This window comes from Melozone crissalis, unplaced genomic scaffold (assembly GCF_028551555.1).
Source record: "Melozone crissalis strain CALT ecotype California unplaced genomic scaffold, PUWL_Pcris_2 ptg000012l_1, whole genome shotgun sequence".
Taxonomy (NCBI): domain Eukaryota; kingdom Metazoa; phylum Chordata; class Aves; order Passeriformes; family Passerellidae; genus Melozone; species Melozone crissalis.
In genome coordinates, this window is record NW_026535790.1 from 9,464,961 (window position 1) to 9,478,559 (window position 13,599).

At 43.5% G+C, this 13,599-nt stretch overlaps 1 protein-coding gene across 1 annotated transcript; it reads left to right on the forward strand.

Moving 5' to 3' along the window:
* The first annotated feature begins 1,149 nt into the window (after window positions 1-1,149).
* KDELR2 (KDEL endoplasmic reticulum protein retention receptor 2) lies at window positions 1,150-12,675 on the forward strand. The gene is made up of 5 exons (XM_054270965.1): window positions 1,150-1,343; window positions 7,824-7,924; window positions 10,325-10,483; window positions 11,504-11,756; window positions 12,430-12,675. Exons 1-5 carry the CDS (start codon window positions 1,253-1,255, stop codon window positions 12,462-12,464), a joined length of 639 nt encoding a protein of 212 aa, XP_054126940.1. The 5' UTR covers window positions 1,150-1,252; the 3' UTR covers window positions 12,465-12,675.
* Window positions 12,676-13,599: the final 924 nt, after the last annotated feature.

The following is a 13,599-nucleotide window of genomic DNA, read 5'->3' on the forward strand; positions in this document are numbered from 1 at the left end:
GGAATAAGCTGTTACCCATTTTCTGCAACCATTGGAAATCCTGTTCCTGGGCAGATATTCCTATTTTTCTTTGCTCTTGTTTGGATTGATGGGTTTGTTTTTTTTTTTTTTTTTTTTACAGAGAACATTGGAGAGTTATTAAGAGGAGATGCCTCTTTTGAGCTGCCCACTGAACTTTGCTGGTCATGTCCTGTTTTAGGGATTGAGGACTCTGTAGAGGCAGTGTGCTGCCTCTCAAGGTATGACTATTGAAGAAATACTTGCTTTTTTTTCCTTTTTCTTGGAAGTTTACACAGAATCACGGAATTGTTAGTGTTGGAAGGGACATCTGGAGATCACCCAGTCCAACCCTGCTGCCAAGGCAGGGTCACCTGGAGCAGTGACACAGGAACGTGTCCAGGTGGGTTTGGAATGTCTCCAGGGAGGGAGAATCCCTGACTGCCCAGTCCTGTCCCAGTGTTCTGCAGCCCTCAATGTAAAAAAATTCTTCCTTGCATTGAGGTGAAACTTCTTGTGTTCCAGTTAATGGCCATTGTTCCTTGTCCTGTCACTGGGCACCACAGAAAAGCATCTGGCACCATCCTGGCACAGGCTGCCCAGAGAAGCTGTGGCTGCTCCATCCCCGAAGTGTTCCAGGCCAGGGTGGATGGGGTCCCGAGTACCCTGCTCCAGTGAGTGACATCCGTGCCCATGGCAGGGGACAGAACGAGATGATCCCTGAGAACCCTCCTCACCCAAACCATTCTGTGATTCCAGGTTCTGTGACCCTCTGGGCACCCACCTTTGAGGTATTTATATGTATCGAGGAAATCTCCCCTCAGTCTTCTTTTCTCCAGACTAACAAGGCCCAGCCCTCGCAGTCCCTCCTAAGAGAGACACTCATCACCTTTATGGCCTCCGCTGGACTCTCTCTAGTGGCTGATGTGGATTTTCACACTTGGCCTCCAAAACATAATATACATATACTATAATATATATTATATTCGCTATTGTATATATTTACAGATCAGCTTCTCGGCCGCCCCAAGGGCTGTGTCCCGCGGCCGCTCCCCTCCGCTGGCCCGGCCCGCTGCTGCCGGGGCGGCCCCGCCGTGAGGGCGGCGCGGGGCGGGGCGGGCGCTCCCCCCGCTTCCCGGCGTGCACCGGCGCGGGGCTGCCTGGCCACGTCCCCGGGCCACGTCGCTCGGTGCCCGCTGAGCTTGCGCCATCTTCGCTCCCCGGCTCCGGCTGCGCCGCCGCCTCTGCCGCCGCCATGAACATCTTCCGTCTCACCGGGGACCTGTCCCACCTGGCGGCCATCATCATCCTGCTGCTCAAGATCTGGAAGAGCCGCTCCTGCGCGGGTGCGTGCGGAGGCCGCGGGGCGGGATCGGCCGGGTGGCTCCGGGCCGCAGAGCCCGCGGGAGCCCCGCCGGCGGCGGGCGGCGTAGCCCCGAACTCGCCGCGGGGTGCTGCGATCGTCTCCGAAGGGCCGCGCCCCGGGGAGAGCCCAGCGAGCCGGGGCGGCGGGGGGGTCCCGCCTGTCTCTCTGGCCCGGGAGGCGGCCCCGGTGAAGCAGGGAAAGGCGGGGAGGGCATTGACCCCGCTGGGGCGCCCCCGAGGGCCCCGGGGCGGGCGGGCAGAACTCGGCCCGGGCAGGTGAAAAGGGACGATCGCTCCCGTTCGCGCAGGGGAGGGGTCTCTGCCCTCCTTCTGACCTCCCCGCGACTCGGCCCCCTCCAAATGCAGCGCTGGCGGAGCGGGTGAGCGGCCGGGAGAGGGGGAAGGAGGAGGCGCATCCCCGCTCCGGGGTGGGGGTGCGCCGGCGGCAGCTGCATTTCCCTGGAAGGTGTTGTGGTTGCCATTATTTGTACTTTAATCCCTGTGCACCGGCGCAGGGGGAGGGAGGGTCCCTCCTTCCTTACGTAACTGCCCGGCGGCAGGCGAATGAATGGGGAGGCCGGTTTGGAGGGCAGGCGGGGGGGAGCAGCCGCCCTGCCTTCATCCCTCCGTCCCCTCCATCCCTTCCCTCGCTTGCCCTCGCCGCGCCCGGCCCCGGGGCCGCCGGTGTCCGCGGTTTGGTGCAGCGCCGGCCGCCGCTGACTCGCGGTTCGCAGCCTCTGAAGTTTCCCCGCTCTCCCCTTCCCTCCGCGGCGGCCTCACGCTCCCCCTCTCCTTGGCTTTTGTGCAGGCATTGGGCCGTGCTTGGTGCCGCTGTTGGGGCCGGTGGCGGGCTCGCTGTCGGCCCGCAGTCGGAAGCGCCAGGAGGAGATTCCCGGCGGGAGCCGCGGGCTGTGTGTGTGACGTGGCAGCGGGAGCCGCGCCGGGACCCGGGCGAGCCCCGCTCCGCCGCCCCCCGCTGCCGCTTCCCCCCGTCCGCAACGGGCGTGCTCCAATTCCTTGGGCCGTGCTTCGCTCTCCCCCTTCGCTGTACGGTGTGGTGGTTGCAGGGAATTGCAGGCAGTTCCCATAACTGCAGCGTAGCTGATTTCTTTCAGAAAGCTGGGAGCTATTGTCATTCAAAATGGGCATTTCCTTGCGGTGTGTGTTGCGTGGATGGGTTTTGTTGTGCACGGGAGTTTGACGGTGAGCTTGGCTTTGCCTTCTCTCCAGTGAGCTTCTCCTTCTTTAGTGAGGGCGATTGTTCTTGAAATCACTTTGCCACGTTTTGATGACACTATTCAAATACCGAGTTAGCACTGTTGAACAGATGTATCTGTAAAGTTTTCAGTTAAAAGCATGAAGAATTAGTTTAAGTTGTAACCTGAAATAACTGAGAATGGGGAAATGAAAGAGATTTACTACTACAGGTAGGAGGAAGTACAGGTTCTGTGTGTTGTCATGTCTAATCACCAGCTAATCACTTGGGAGCACAAAAAAAAAAGAGTAAATGAATAGTTTTGTTTTTTAAAAAGTAAACTAATAGCTTTGGCTTTAAACAGACTTAAAGTAAAAACTGTTCTTAACTTTACAAAAGAGGTCAAACAGGTGGCCCCACGGCCCACATGCAGCGATATTGCAGAACTATTGTTCCTGAGGTCACGGAGCACAAGAGCACCTTCCTGCTGAGCTTACCTGGCTCAGGCTCTAGTGCATCACAGGAATCCTGCCTGGGTCTGGCAGGACAGGGCCTTGCCTCCTCCAGCTCTTGAGCAGAGCTTTGTCCGGTGTTGGAGAAATGCAGTTGAGATTACGAACAGCAGGAGGGTTAATGATCTAAAAGCTGGATGTCATTTAATGACTGAAGAAAGAAAATGTGAAATTCTATTGCAAGGCTGAAATTCAGATAGGGTTTGAGCCAAGAGATTCTTGAGTGACCTTTGTATGTGAAGTTATTTACACAGTATAGTACGATGTGGCCTGGTCCCATCTTTCTGCTTAAAGAGTGGTCTGATGTTGCTTTCCTTAAGCCAATTTTGATTGAGAATCTCTCCTAGTAGGGGTTTATTCATAAGAAAGCAGCCTCACACCAATCATTGGTACAGCTTTCACCAGGACAGAAAAGTGAACCGGCCTGTATCACATAGGGGATACAGCTCTCCCCTTTCCCAAATTAGCCAGTGTCCCTGGACACAAGCACACATGCATGAGCTCTTTCAGTAAAAATATTTGCTTAATTCATTTTCCTGAGGAAAAAAAAAAAAAAGAAAGCAGAAATGTATTTGTCAGGGTTGTTTCTTTGGTGTCTTCTAGTTCTGCCTGAGTCCTCAGGAGTAAATCCAGGTTTGTGTTGCTGCTGTGAGATTGGTGTCTGAGGCCTAGCAAGTTTGTCTAGAATGAGAAGAACATAAATACCTCAAAGGACCACGAGCAAAGAATTTTATTTTTGGGTCTCTATTCTGTTCCTCCTAGTGGTTCATTGTTGTCAGTTGAGGTTTCTATTGATGAAACTGATGTAAATATGCATTTGCATATGTTTGTAAAGTCATGCATGACAATAACCCCTAAGTAGTTACCAATTAATGTTAAGCACCTACAGAGAGCCACTTATTAGAGGACTTTCTGCCGTTTCTTTACATTGTATGGTTATTAGAACCATTAATAAATTAAATAAACTTATACCTCGTGGTTACTGATGACTAAGGAAACACAGGCAAACCAGCTGCTACTTTAACCAGGCACTTTTGGAGCAGGCTTTGAAAATAAAGGAGGGTTTCTGGCTGCTGGCTGAACTGCAGGCTGTGATCCATGGAGAGCTGGCAAACCACATGGTGCCGACTCCTCTCTTCTGGTTGCATCTGTGTGTGTCTGAGCCCTTTGTTCCAGGAGAGCCCTGTAAAAGCAGCTGGAAATGAGGGAGACAGCCTGTGCACCTCTGCTGCAACCAGCTGCTTTTTGAAGACTTATAGTCCCCATTTTCTTTCTTAAGAAGTGACTCCTCTAATTGAAGAAGATAGGTAAGGCTAGGCTCATCTGCACTTTGAACCAGTCTGTCTTTTCTGTGTTTGAGAAACTTATTTTTTTTAATTTATTTAATAGGTTGAAAAGTTAAAAAGGGGAAAGCAAATCAAATCTCGACTTGAGAATTTTAGAGCTGGCAGGGAAAAAATTTTTTGCATGTCTGGTTGGGTTTCCAAATTTAGAATTTGGAAGAATGTTTGCCAGTCAAAATAACAGTTCAAAAATCATTAGGAAGAGCCATGGAGAATGTAATAGGTAACTCCATTATCGACATCATGTCATAATTAGGAAATTCATGAGACTTGAGGAATCCTGTGCTTTCAAACATTGTCCTGTTCAGACTGTATTTTCTTATGCATTTCAAGTCAAATTAGGCTGTTTGCCATGCAAATTACTGCCTGAAAATTGATTTGCCTTTCTCTGTGCCATTTATCAAGTGTTAAAGGTGACCTGCGGTTGCAGTGCTGTCCAATTATAAGCTGTATACTCCAAAAAAGTAATACAGATAGTAAATGTGTAGTACTTTTGCTAGGTAATGTAGCTGTATCTCAATTTTATGTGTCTATTGTGGACCAGATAATATGCTAAGATGAAGACTTCTGACAGTACTTTGCCATAGGCTGCTGCTAATTTGTCTGTATTTTCACAAAAACTGCTGCTTTAGGTAGCTTTGAATTTTTTTTTTCTCTCTCTCTTTGAAGGTAAGTATTCTCTTTCTCAGTTAGTAAATTTGTCTTTAAAATTAGGTTGGATTTTTAAATTGGAAGCACAGGAGTCAATGCTGGTGCCTATTAGCAGAACCAAAGGAGTTGTGTTTCTGTGGGTGATGTGGACTTGGTAGAGAGCTGAACTACTTTATTTTTAAGAGTCTGTGAAGTTTCCGTGGCAAAGTATGGACTGACCTTCCTTAGAAGAATTTTTGTTGGTAGGTTTTATGGCTGTGATGTGCAGTTCATAGTTGGTAGGTGCTGTACACACTGCCCAGCTCAGTGCCTCTGCTCCTGCCTGTTATTCCTTACCTGACTCACCACAGCAAAATGAAGTTGATAAGAAAGTACTTCAATTTCAGCTCTGCCCTCCTGCCTGGCTCTGAAAATCACCTGAATTAAAGTTTCATGCTGTGGCTTTCAGCCAAGCTGAAGTGCAGAACTTGAAGGAGTTTTTCCATGTGTGAGCATGAAACAAAATGGAGAGGTTTGGTTCTTCCAAATTTGAGCCCAAAGCTTTGGAAGAAGAAATAAAACCATTTTTTATTTAGTTCAGGAACTAAGTAACGTGTGTGGGAGGAAAAGGAAAGGGAGAAGGATGAGAACAGCATCATTGTAGCATCAGTGCATTGCAGGTGCCAGCGGTGAGCCGGGGTCAGTGCTGTGACACATACATTGATACATTTCCTAAAGTCTTAAAATGCTCAAAGTGGTACAGCTGTTGTGTTTACCTGTCCCCTGACCCTGTTTTTGTTTGTGGCTTGATGTTTCTCCCATCCCTTCATAGGCTTTTGGTTTACAATTTAAACCTTGCCTAGTCTAGTCTAGCCTACTTTACTTGAAAATTAGTTTAATCTTCGCTCTAGGGTGGGTTTCAGGATTTCACAACTATTCTAAAGATTCAAAAATCAGTGAGAGTATTGAAAGCCTCAATAAAAATTACAGCTTTGGGGTTGAGGAGGTAAGATTGGCAATGGCTTATAAGAATTTGTCAAGTATATTATATGTATTTATGACAGTATATCCAGATCCAAATTTATAGCTGTTATCAATAATTAATGTCTCTTATATGCTGGTTGGTTTTTGGTTTTGTTATTTTTTTTTTTTCTGTTCCCAGTTATTTGCTCAAAGTAAATAGCATCCTAAATAATTTAGGCTAATTATATAGTGTAGTATCATTCTGTTCTGTAATTTGTCCAGGTGGATTTCTTTGTCCTGTGGGTTCTGACCTTAGGACAGCTTTGCTTGCTGGGAGGTTTTATTGGCAAGTTGTGATGCCCACAAGCACACCTGGGATGAGCCCAGAGCACTGCTTCAGCTGTCTGTGCAATGTGGTTGTAGTTCAAGAAATGTAAAATGTATTTTTTTCCTTTACTTTTTGAGGTAGTTTGTTTGGGGGGGTTGGTTTTATTTTTGTTTTTGTTTTGGGGGGAAGTTATTTTGGTGTGTTTTGTGTGTGATACTTGCAGCTTGTGTTTTACAGCTCTACAGCCTGCAGGTTTTGGGATGGTTTATGTTCCCTGCACTGTACTTGGGCTGTTCTGTAGGTGGCCAGTCAGGCTCACCTTGCAGACATTTCACATATGAAATCTGTAAACCCCTTTCTAATTGTTTCAGCCATTCTTGTACTTCATAGGTTAAATTCCTTCATCTGGAGCAGTTTATTTCCTGTTCCTTAAGCTGGAGTGAGAAAGGACTTCAATAGCCATAGCAGATTGCCTTCTCCTAATTGCTTTATGGTGCTGTTAATAAAAGCCTTTCTACAAATATCTCTGTATAAAAGGACAAGGATTTTCAGCCTCTCCTACAGAGTGTTTTTCCCTCTTGTTTTCTGAAGAAGACTTGCATGCTTAGCTGAACAGATTCAATTATTTTCGCCCTGGATGACTGAAAACAAGAATAATTGGAATAACAAGACAGAGGCACAGAGTAGGTTGTTTTGTCCCCCTGCTGTGACACACCACCACATCAGTATTATGGAGCAATGCTGCACCTCAGCTTTCAGAAGCTTTTAGTGACTGACTGTGCAAAGCTTTTATGCTTCTAACTGTGCTCTAGTGCCTGAAGTTAAGTTTGACATTGGGGCTTTGACCTAGAATCGAAAGTTGCTTTGAAGATGCAGTGTAGATGTCTGACATTTTATCTCACTTCTCTTCCTTTTTAAAATTTTGTTTTAGTACCTAATAACATGTGGGTTTGATTGTTTGATGTTTTTCTCACCATGTGGCCAATTGAGTCTGTGAATTGAATTGCCTTATGTTTTAAAATCTATGTATTCCTCTAAAATCCCATTATTGGTGCCATCTTACCTTCTGCTTGTCACTGGGTCTGTTCTGTATTGCCGTTGTACCTTTCCAGCTATTCAGCATCTAAAGATTGTGCTGAGGCATGTGACAGCACTCTGAGAACTGAAAGCTGATGCAGCCTTGCCCAGTGATAATACAGAACAGATAGGTTGCAGGTGATATTTTTGGAGATGACACTACCTGCTGTGAGTAACTTCTAAACCTTGTGTAGTGCCAGCACCTCTTCCAGTACAGGGTAACTTCTGTTCACACTACTGAGCTACATGAGCTTAGAATTCTGTTTGTACAGCTTGGCAACTTGGATTTTGTCCTAATTTTGTGATCAACTTGCTTAAAAATAAAGGATATATCCTTTCTCATCCTGGTCATCAAATGTTTCAAAGCACCTCATCACTTTCTGAATGATTAATTATTTCCTTTATCACTTTAGGTATTTCTGGGAAAAGCCAGCTTCTGTTTGCACTGGTCTTCACTACCCGTTACCTGGACCTCTTCACTTCATTCATTTCATTGTATAACACATCTATGAAGGTAGAGTATGCTGAAGAGTTAGAAAAGCTAGTGAGGTTGCATGCAGAGTGCATAATGCCATTAGTAAAAGCCATTTTTAATGGCCCACTTGCACCAAAGCTCTCGATGGGCTTTGGATAAAGAATGTGGAAGATGGACTCAAAATCCTGCTTCTTTTCTGCACTCTACATGCAATTTTAAAAAACTGTTTATATCAGGACTGTGACATTTAGAACAAATGACATTTTGGTTATTGAAAGTACGAGCTTTTGGAAAAACTGTTTAAATAAACTGTATTTCTCATTTGAGACATTAAAGCTCAAATAAATCTCCTTTTATTCACTACAAGGTAAATTAGTATTCAGAGTGCACTGCCAGAATTGCAGCTACTGTCTGGTCAGAGGCTGATGAAAAGTTGACATGAGTAAGCTTTAAGGAATGTAGCTTCTGTGAGTTATACCCCTGTCACTTGCCCACTGAATGCCAGTGAACCTAAATTTGAGTTTTTTACTTGCTCATTCCTGCAATTTCTGGTGCTGAGTACAAGAAGATAAAGCAGTGATCTGGGAAAGAGCAGTATGTTTTTTTTTTTTTAAATCCAACTCCTTTATTTTTGGATTTTCTTGATGCTTTTCAGCTTTAATTTAGAGGGTAGTATAACTTTGCCAAGAGGAAAGACTAAAATAATCAATAACACAAAATGGATGGATAAATTAGGGGAATAATACTGTAAAATAAAATAATGTCTCCTAAACTCACACTTGCTTTCCAACAAGTGAAATGTGGATGCTTAAGTTTTAATATTAACAGTATAGATGAAGAGCTGTGGATTAAATAAAATATTATTGAAACAGAAGTTTTTTCCATGTGTAATTTCTGATTGGAAGTTACCATAGGTGCACTAAAGGAGAAGGTAGGGGTTTTTTGCCATTAATTTATTTATTGGTTGTGATTCAGGGCCATGAGCACATCTTTGTTCTGCAGCCCTCCTAACCAGAAAAGGAAGGAATGTGGAAATATTAACTTTCAAAATGGTAGCCTCTATTTCAGTTTCAAAGGTTACTGCTTAGAAACTGATGGATATAATTTTCTTTTCAGCCCATTATTGTAGTGTCAACATGAAGCTGCTTGAGTGTCCCAACACAATTTTGTGTTATATTTATTTATATGTAGGAGGATATAATGTTACACAGTTGTTGAGAACAGTTGAGAACTTGAGAGAAGTTCAGCTGAGAAGTCAAGAGTTGAGATTGTTGAAATGAAGTTTATAATGTAAGAAATTTGGATTCATTCACACTTTTTAATGTCTTCTGTGACCATACCTGCTGTGATTTGTTTACACCCATAGTGAAGGTTCCCTGGATCCTGTCCTGTGGTTCTTTATCTCCACTCAGCTGGGCTGCTCATGTAGCAGAGCCTTTGGATTCTGAGCTCCTTAATACAGTATTTGTAGGATTTTGTCTGTGAGCAGAGCATTTAGTGATTAATAGCATCTGCAAACAGTGGGATTTTTAATCTGTTACTTCTGTGTTGCAAAGAACCCTTTTTTAATGTAATAAATGGTTAGGAACATTTAATTTTTGTGCTGAAAGTGGCAGAAGCTAAAATATTTGTCTAGTCAGCTGGACTGTGTTGACTCCAGGACAATGAGCTCTGTCCTGATGATGGCAGATTGACCTTTAGAAAGTCTCAGATTCTCTCTAGTTCTGTATTCTCACCTGTAAAATGAAGCTTTTTGCTTATTCCACAGGGAATAGATATAAAGTCTGCTGTGCCATAACCCTTCAAAATGGTTAGACATCAGCTCAGATTGATTCTGGTTCATTGCTGCTCTCAGTCTCATAGGTTTTGGGGCCTCTTGGTTGGTGAAGAACAGTGTCCAGTTGCCACTCTTCAGATTTTAGAGATGTTCAAAGGTCCAAAGCAAATCAGCTAACTTGTGATATGTTAAATGGTTGTCTCAATGGGAATTATTGAATATTTATGTACTGCCACATGAGCCACACCATGCTGAGCTTTTTGAATGTAGAAAGGCCCCTTCCGTTGTTATTGTGTATATGCACCTGCACATTTTAACCTAAATGTTTGGGGCCAGTGCTTCCCCTGCAGTTGCAGAACATGTATTCCTTCTCCAGTCACTTCCTTAATTCTGGAAAGGGTCTTCACCTTTGGGCAGTCACTTCAACCATGGGCATGTGATGCCTTTAAAGCAACAAAACCAGTAGGGCCCAGAATGGCTCATTTTGAATTATTACTCTGCTGACAAAAGTTAAACACCACCAATAGCCTGCAAAACCACATAAACAATGCAAAGAATCAAAAAAGACCACTCTTACTCATCTTAGTGCTTATTCAGGGAGTGTGATTTAATCCTGGAACCTGTGTGGATTGTTTTGGGGTTGTTTCTGTCCTTGCCCTCAGCTTATCTACATCGCTTGCTCGTACGCCACCGTGTACCTGATCTACATGAAGTTCAAGGCCACCTATGATGGGAACCACGACACCTTCCGAGTGGAGTTCCTGATAGTTCCTGTTGGTGGGCTCTCTTTCCTTGTCAATCATGACTTCTCTCCACTGGAGGTGAGTTGATTGTGGGCATGAGATGATATTTGGAATGTGAGGATGAGCATTGTTAGCCTGACAAGTGAATGGTTGTAGGTTGTCTCTGTTTAGTAGGTTCAGGCTAATCCTTTCCTCAGTGAATCTGTGTGGTGCAGATATCTGCATTTATCTAAATTTAAGGCACCTCAGGAGAGCAGCAATTTTATCAGCATAGATTACTTTATTAAGCAGAAGACTGTTTTTCCCAGTACATTCTGATGACTGTATTAATTCAGAATTCCTTTTGTTCTGTTTGTTAAAGAAATCCCCAGGAATACAGTTTGTGAATAGTTGGTGCCACCTGGTGAAAACAAAAGGAATTATACTACTACTTAAATTCTATAGAATTGCAAATGATCTAGACTATAAAAAAGAACTGCATTATATTTAAAATGCAGCTATGTGTTTAATTGCAGAAAAATTATATTTTAAATGTCATTACAGAGAGTTCAAGCAGGTAATTTTTTCCTACAAAATAGAGAGTAACTTTAAATGCTTGTTTTACATGGACTGAGCTGCATTTTTATATTGGGGTTAAATGAATTTATTACAGAGTAAGGGAATTTGAATTGCAACACTTTGAGACATATTTTAAATTTTGTTCTATGTTAACTCATTATTTAAACAAATAGATAAAAATGGAAGAACATTAAGCAGGGGAAGGGACTTCATCTTCCCTGCAGCTTTCTCAGCATGGAATCTGTAAGCTGCAGTTCAAATTGCCTCACAAGTAAATCTGTGTGTGGCAGCTCAGCAGAGAGCTGGTTTGGATTGGAGAGTCTGCTGTCTGCCAGGAGAGTTCCCTCCTCCCATCCTCTGGCTGATCATGAAGCTTTCACTTAGTTTTTCCTGTACCAGGGAAAATTATCCAAAATACTGGACCTGTATGAATAGATATTCATTCATCCATAACATTGTTAGATAGTGAAAAGTCGAGCCAAGTCAAATATTTTCTGTCCTGCTGTTACCAGTGATTTACCTGTGGTTTTCTCCTTTCAGATACTGTGGACCTTCTCCATCTATCTTGAATCGGTTGCTATTCTCCCTCAACTTTTTATGATCAGCAAAACTGGGGAAGCAGAGACCATCACTACTCACTATCTTTTCTTCCTGGGTCTGTACCGTGCCTTGTACTTAGTCAACTGGATTTGGCGCTACTACTTTGAGGGATTTTTTGACCTCATCGCTGTTGTTGCTGGTGTGGTCCAGACCGTTCTGTACTGTGACTTCTTCTATTTGTATGTTACAAAAGGTAAGGAGTACAGAACTTCCAGCTTCAGGTTGTGGGATGTAGCACAGTTAACAGGTTCATAGGGGTGTGCTATGTCACCATTATAAGCTCGTTAATTCTGTGTGCAAATTGGTTCTGAAGTAGCCTTAATTTATTGAGTACACTTTCTGCTAGTGTGGGGCATTTCTGAGGATTTTTTGGGGTATGGGTAGAATATAAATACATAAATGGTCTGATGAACTTTTGGAAAAACTTAAGTATGGTTAAATAATATATTGCTATTGCCTCCCATGGATAAGCATGATCCTCCTGCTTCCCCTGACCATGCACACTGTTGCATACAGGTCCTGTGCTTGCAGACACCTTTCTCAGTGGTTTAAATACCACCAAGAGTTGGAAGTTTCCATCATGTAACCACAAAGCTGTGTTATTTTAGTCATAATTCTTAAGAGGCTGTGGTGGGGAGCTAGTATGTCCTTTGAGGATGAAAAGGGGGAACTCCAGGGTGCCACAAGAGGACAAGGTTAGAATTGTTAATTCTAGTTTTACCAGTGTGTATTGAAGAGTGGCAGCCTAGGAGGGCTGTCTGCAGTGGAAGGTTTTGGACCCTGTGACATTTTAGCATTTTAGAGATGCTTCTCCTGCATCACAACTTTGTTTTGCTGACTGTTTTCTTTCCCACTCCTCCTTGCAGTTCTCAAGGGAAAGAAGCTCAGTTTGCCAGCGTAAGTGCCAAAACATCACCAGCATCTGTCCTGTTGGATGCTTGGACAGAACAATCCTTATCACAAGCAAAGGTGAAGATGCTTGAGACAGAAAGTCAGAAACACAGCTCTTTATAGTGCAGGTAGTCATCAGCGGCTCTGTAAGAACGGAGGAAAAACAACCAGCAGATTTCTGTTTGATGCATCTTGCCTTTATCTTTTTTATTACTATGTATAAAGATTTTTTACATAAAGAAACTTATACTGTATTAATAAATTCAGTGTATGGTTTCAATTGGAATAGTTCCAAAAGTGAGATTTTTGTGAGATTGTTTATGACCAGGAACAAGTGCAAACATTTTTTTTAATTTTCAAGATTTTCTTTGAAATGACTGATTTTTTTTCTTTTGTTTTTTTCAGTGCACAAATATGTGCATCCTTGATGGATGGTAGTCATCTGTTCTTTCCCTTTGATTCAGTTTTCATTCCACTATATTTATTTTTTTTCCAAAAGGCGAATATATGTCAACTCTAAATCTGAAGCCACCGATGTTTGATGTGATGTGCTGGTGCCCAGTCTTTGTGCCATCTGCTGACATGGAGTTCCTTATTCAAAAATAAATGCTGGTGCTAGAAGGGGAACAGTCACATTTTGAAGTTGTTCCCCTTCTAAAACAGACTGATGGCAAGAGGGCAATGAGGAAATCACTTGAGGCCACAAGGATGGGCGCTTTCTGTTCTGCCATGATGTCTGGGAAGGTAATCCTAAAAATGAAAGCACTTGGCAGCCCAGGTTGTGAGGGGTAAGAGATGAGATTGTGTTAATTAATGGGAAGTGTTTGTGACTGTTTGTTCAGGAAGAGAAGGTTAAATATCTTGGATGTCCAGCCCTGCTCCACCATTACAGCTGTGGGAAAGGGAGACGTGTAAGTTGTTGATTACAGAAATCTGTGGGTGATCATTTTAAACAATATCTACATTTTCTTATTAATGAATGCTTTATAAGCAACTTCCATGTTCAGCTTCAAGTGGTTTTCGATGTCACTTTTGGACAATTAATATTTTTTTTATAAACTTTTCAGAATCAGCAGCACCAGTTACCATTCTTCATCCTTTAAATGATTCCCTTTTTTTACTGAGCTGTTGCATGATTTATCCTG

What these genes read in the sequence shown, in the direction of transcription:
- KDELR2 (XM_054270965.1), top strand. Translation starts at nt 1,253, where the DNA reads ATGAACATCTTCCGTCTCACCGGGGACCTGTCCCACCTGGCGGCCATC. An exon ending in GAAGAGCCGCTCCTGCGCGG is followed by an intron (nt 1,344 to 7,823) that starts GTGCGTGCGGAG and finishes TTATCACTTTAG; the next exon opens with GTATTTCTGGGAAAAGCCAG. An exon ending in CTATTTGTATGTTACAAAAG is followed by an intron (nt 11,757 to 12,429) that starts GTAAGGAGTACA and finishes TCCTCCTTGCAG; the next exon opens with TTCTCAAGGGAAAGAAGCTC.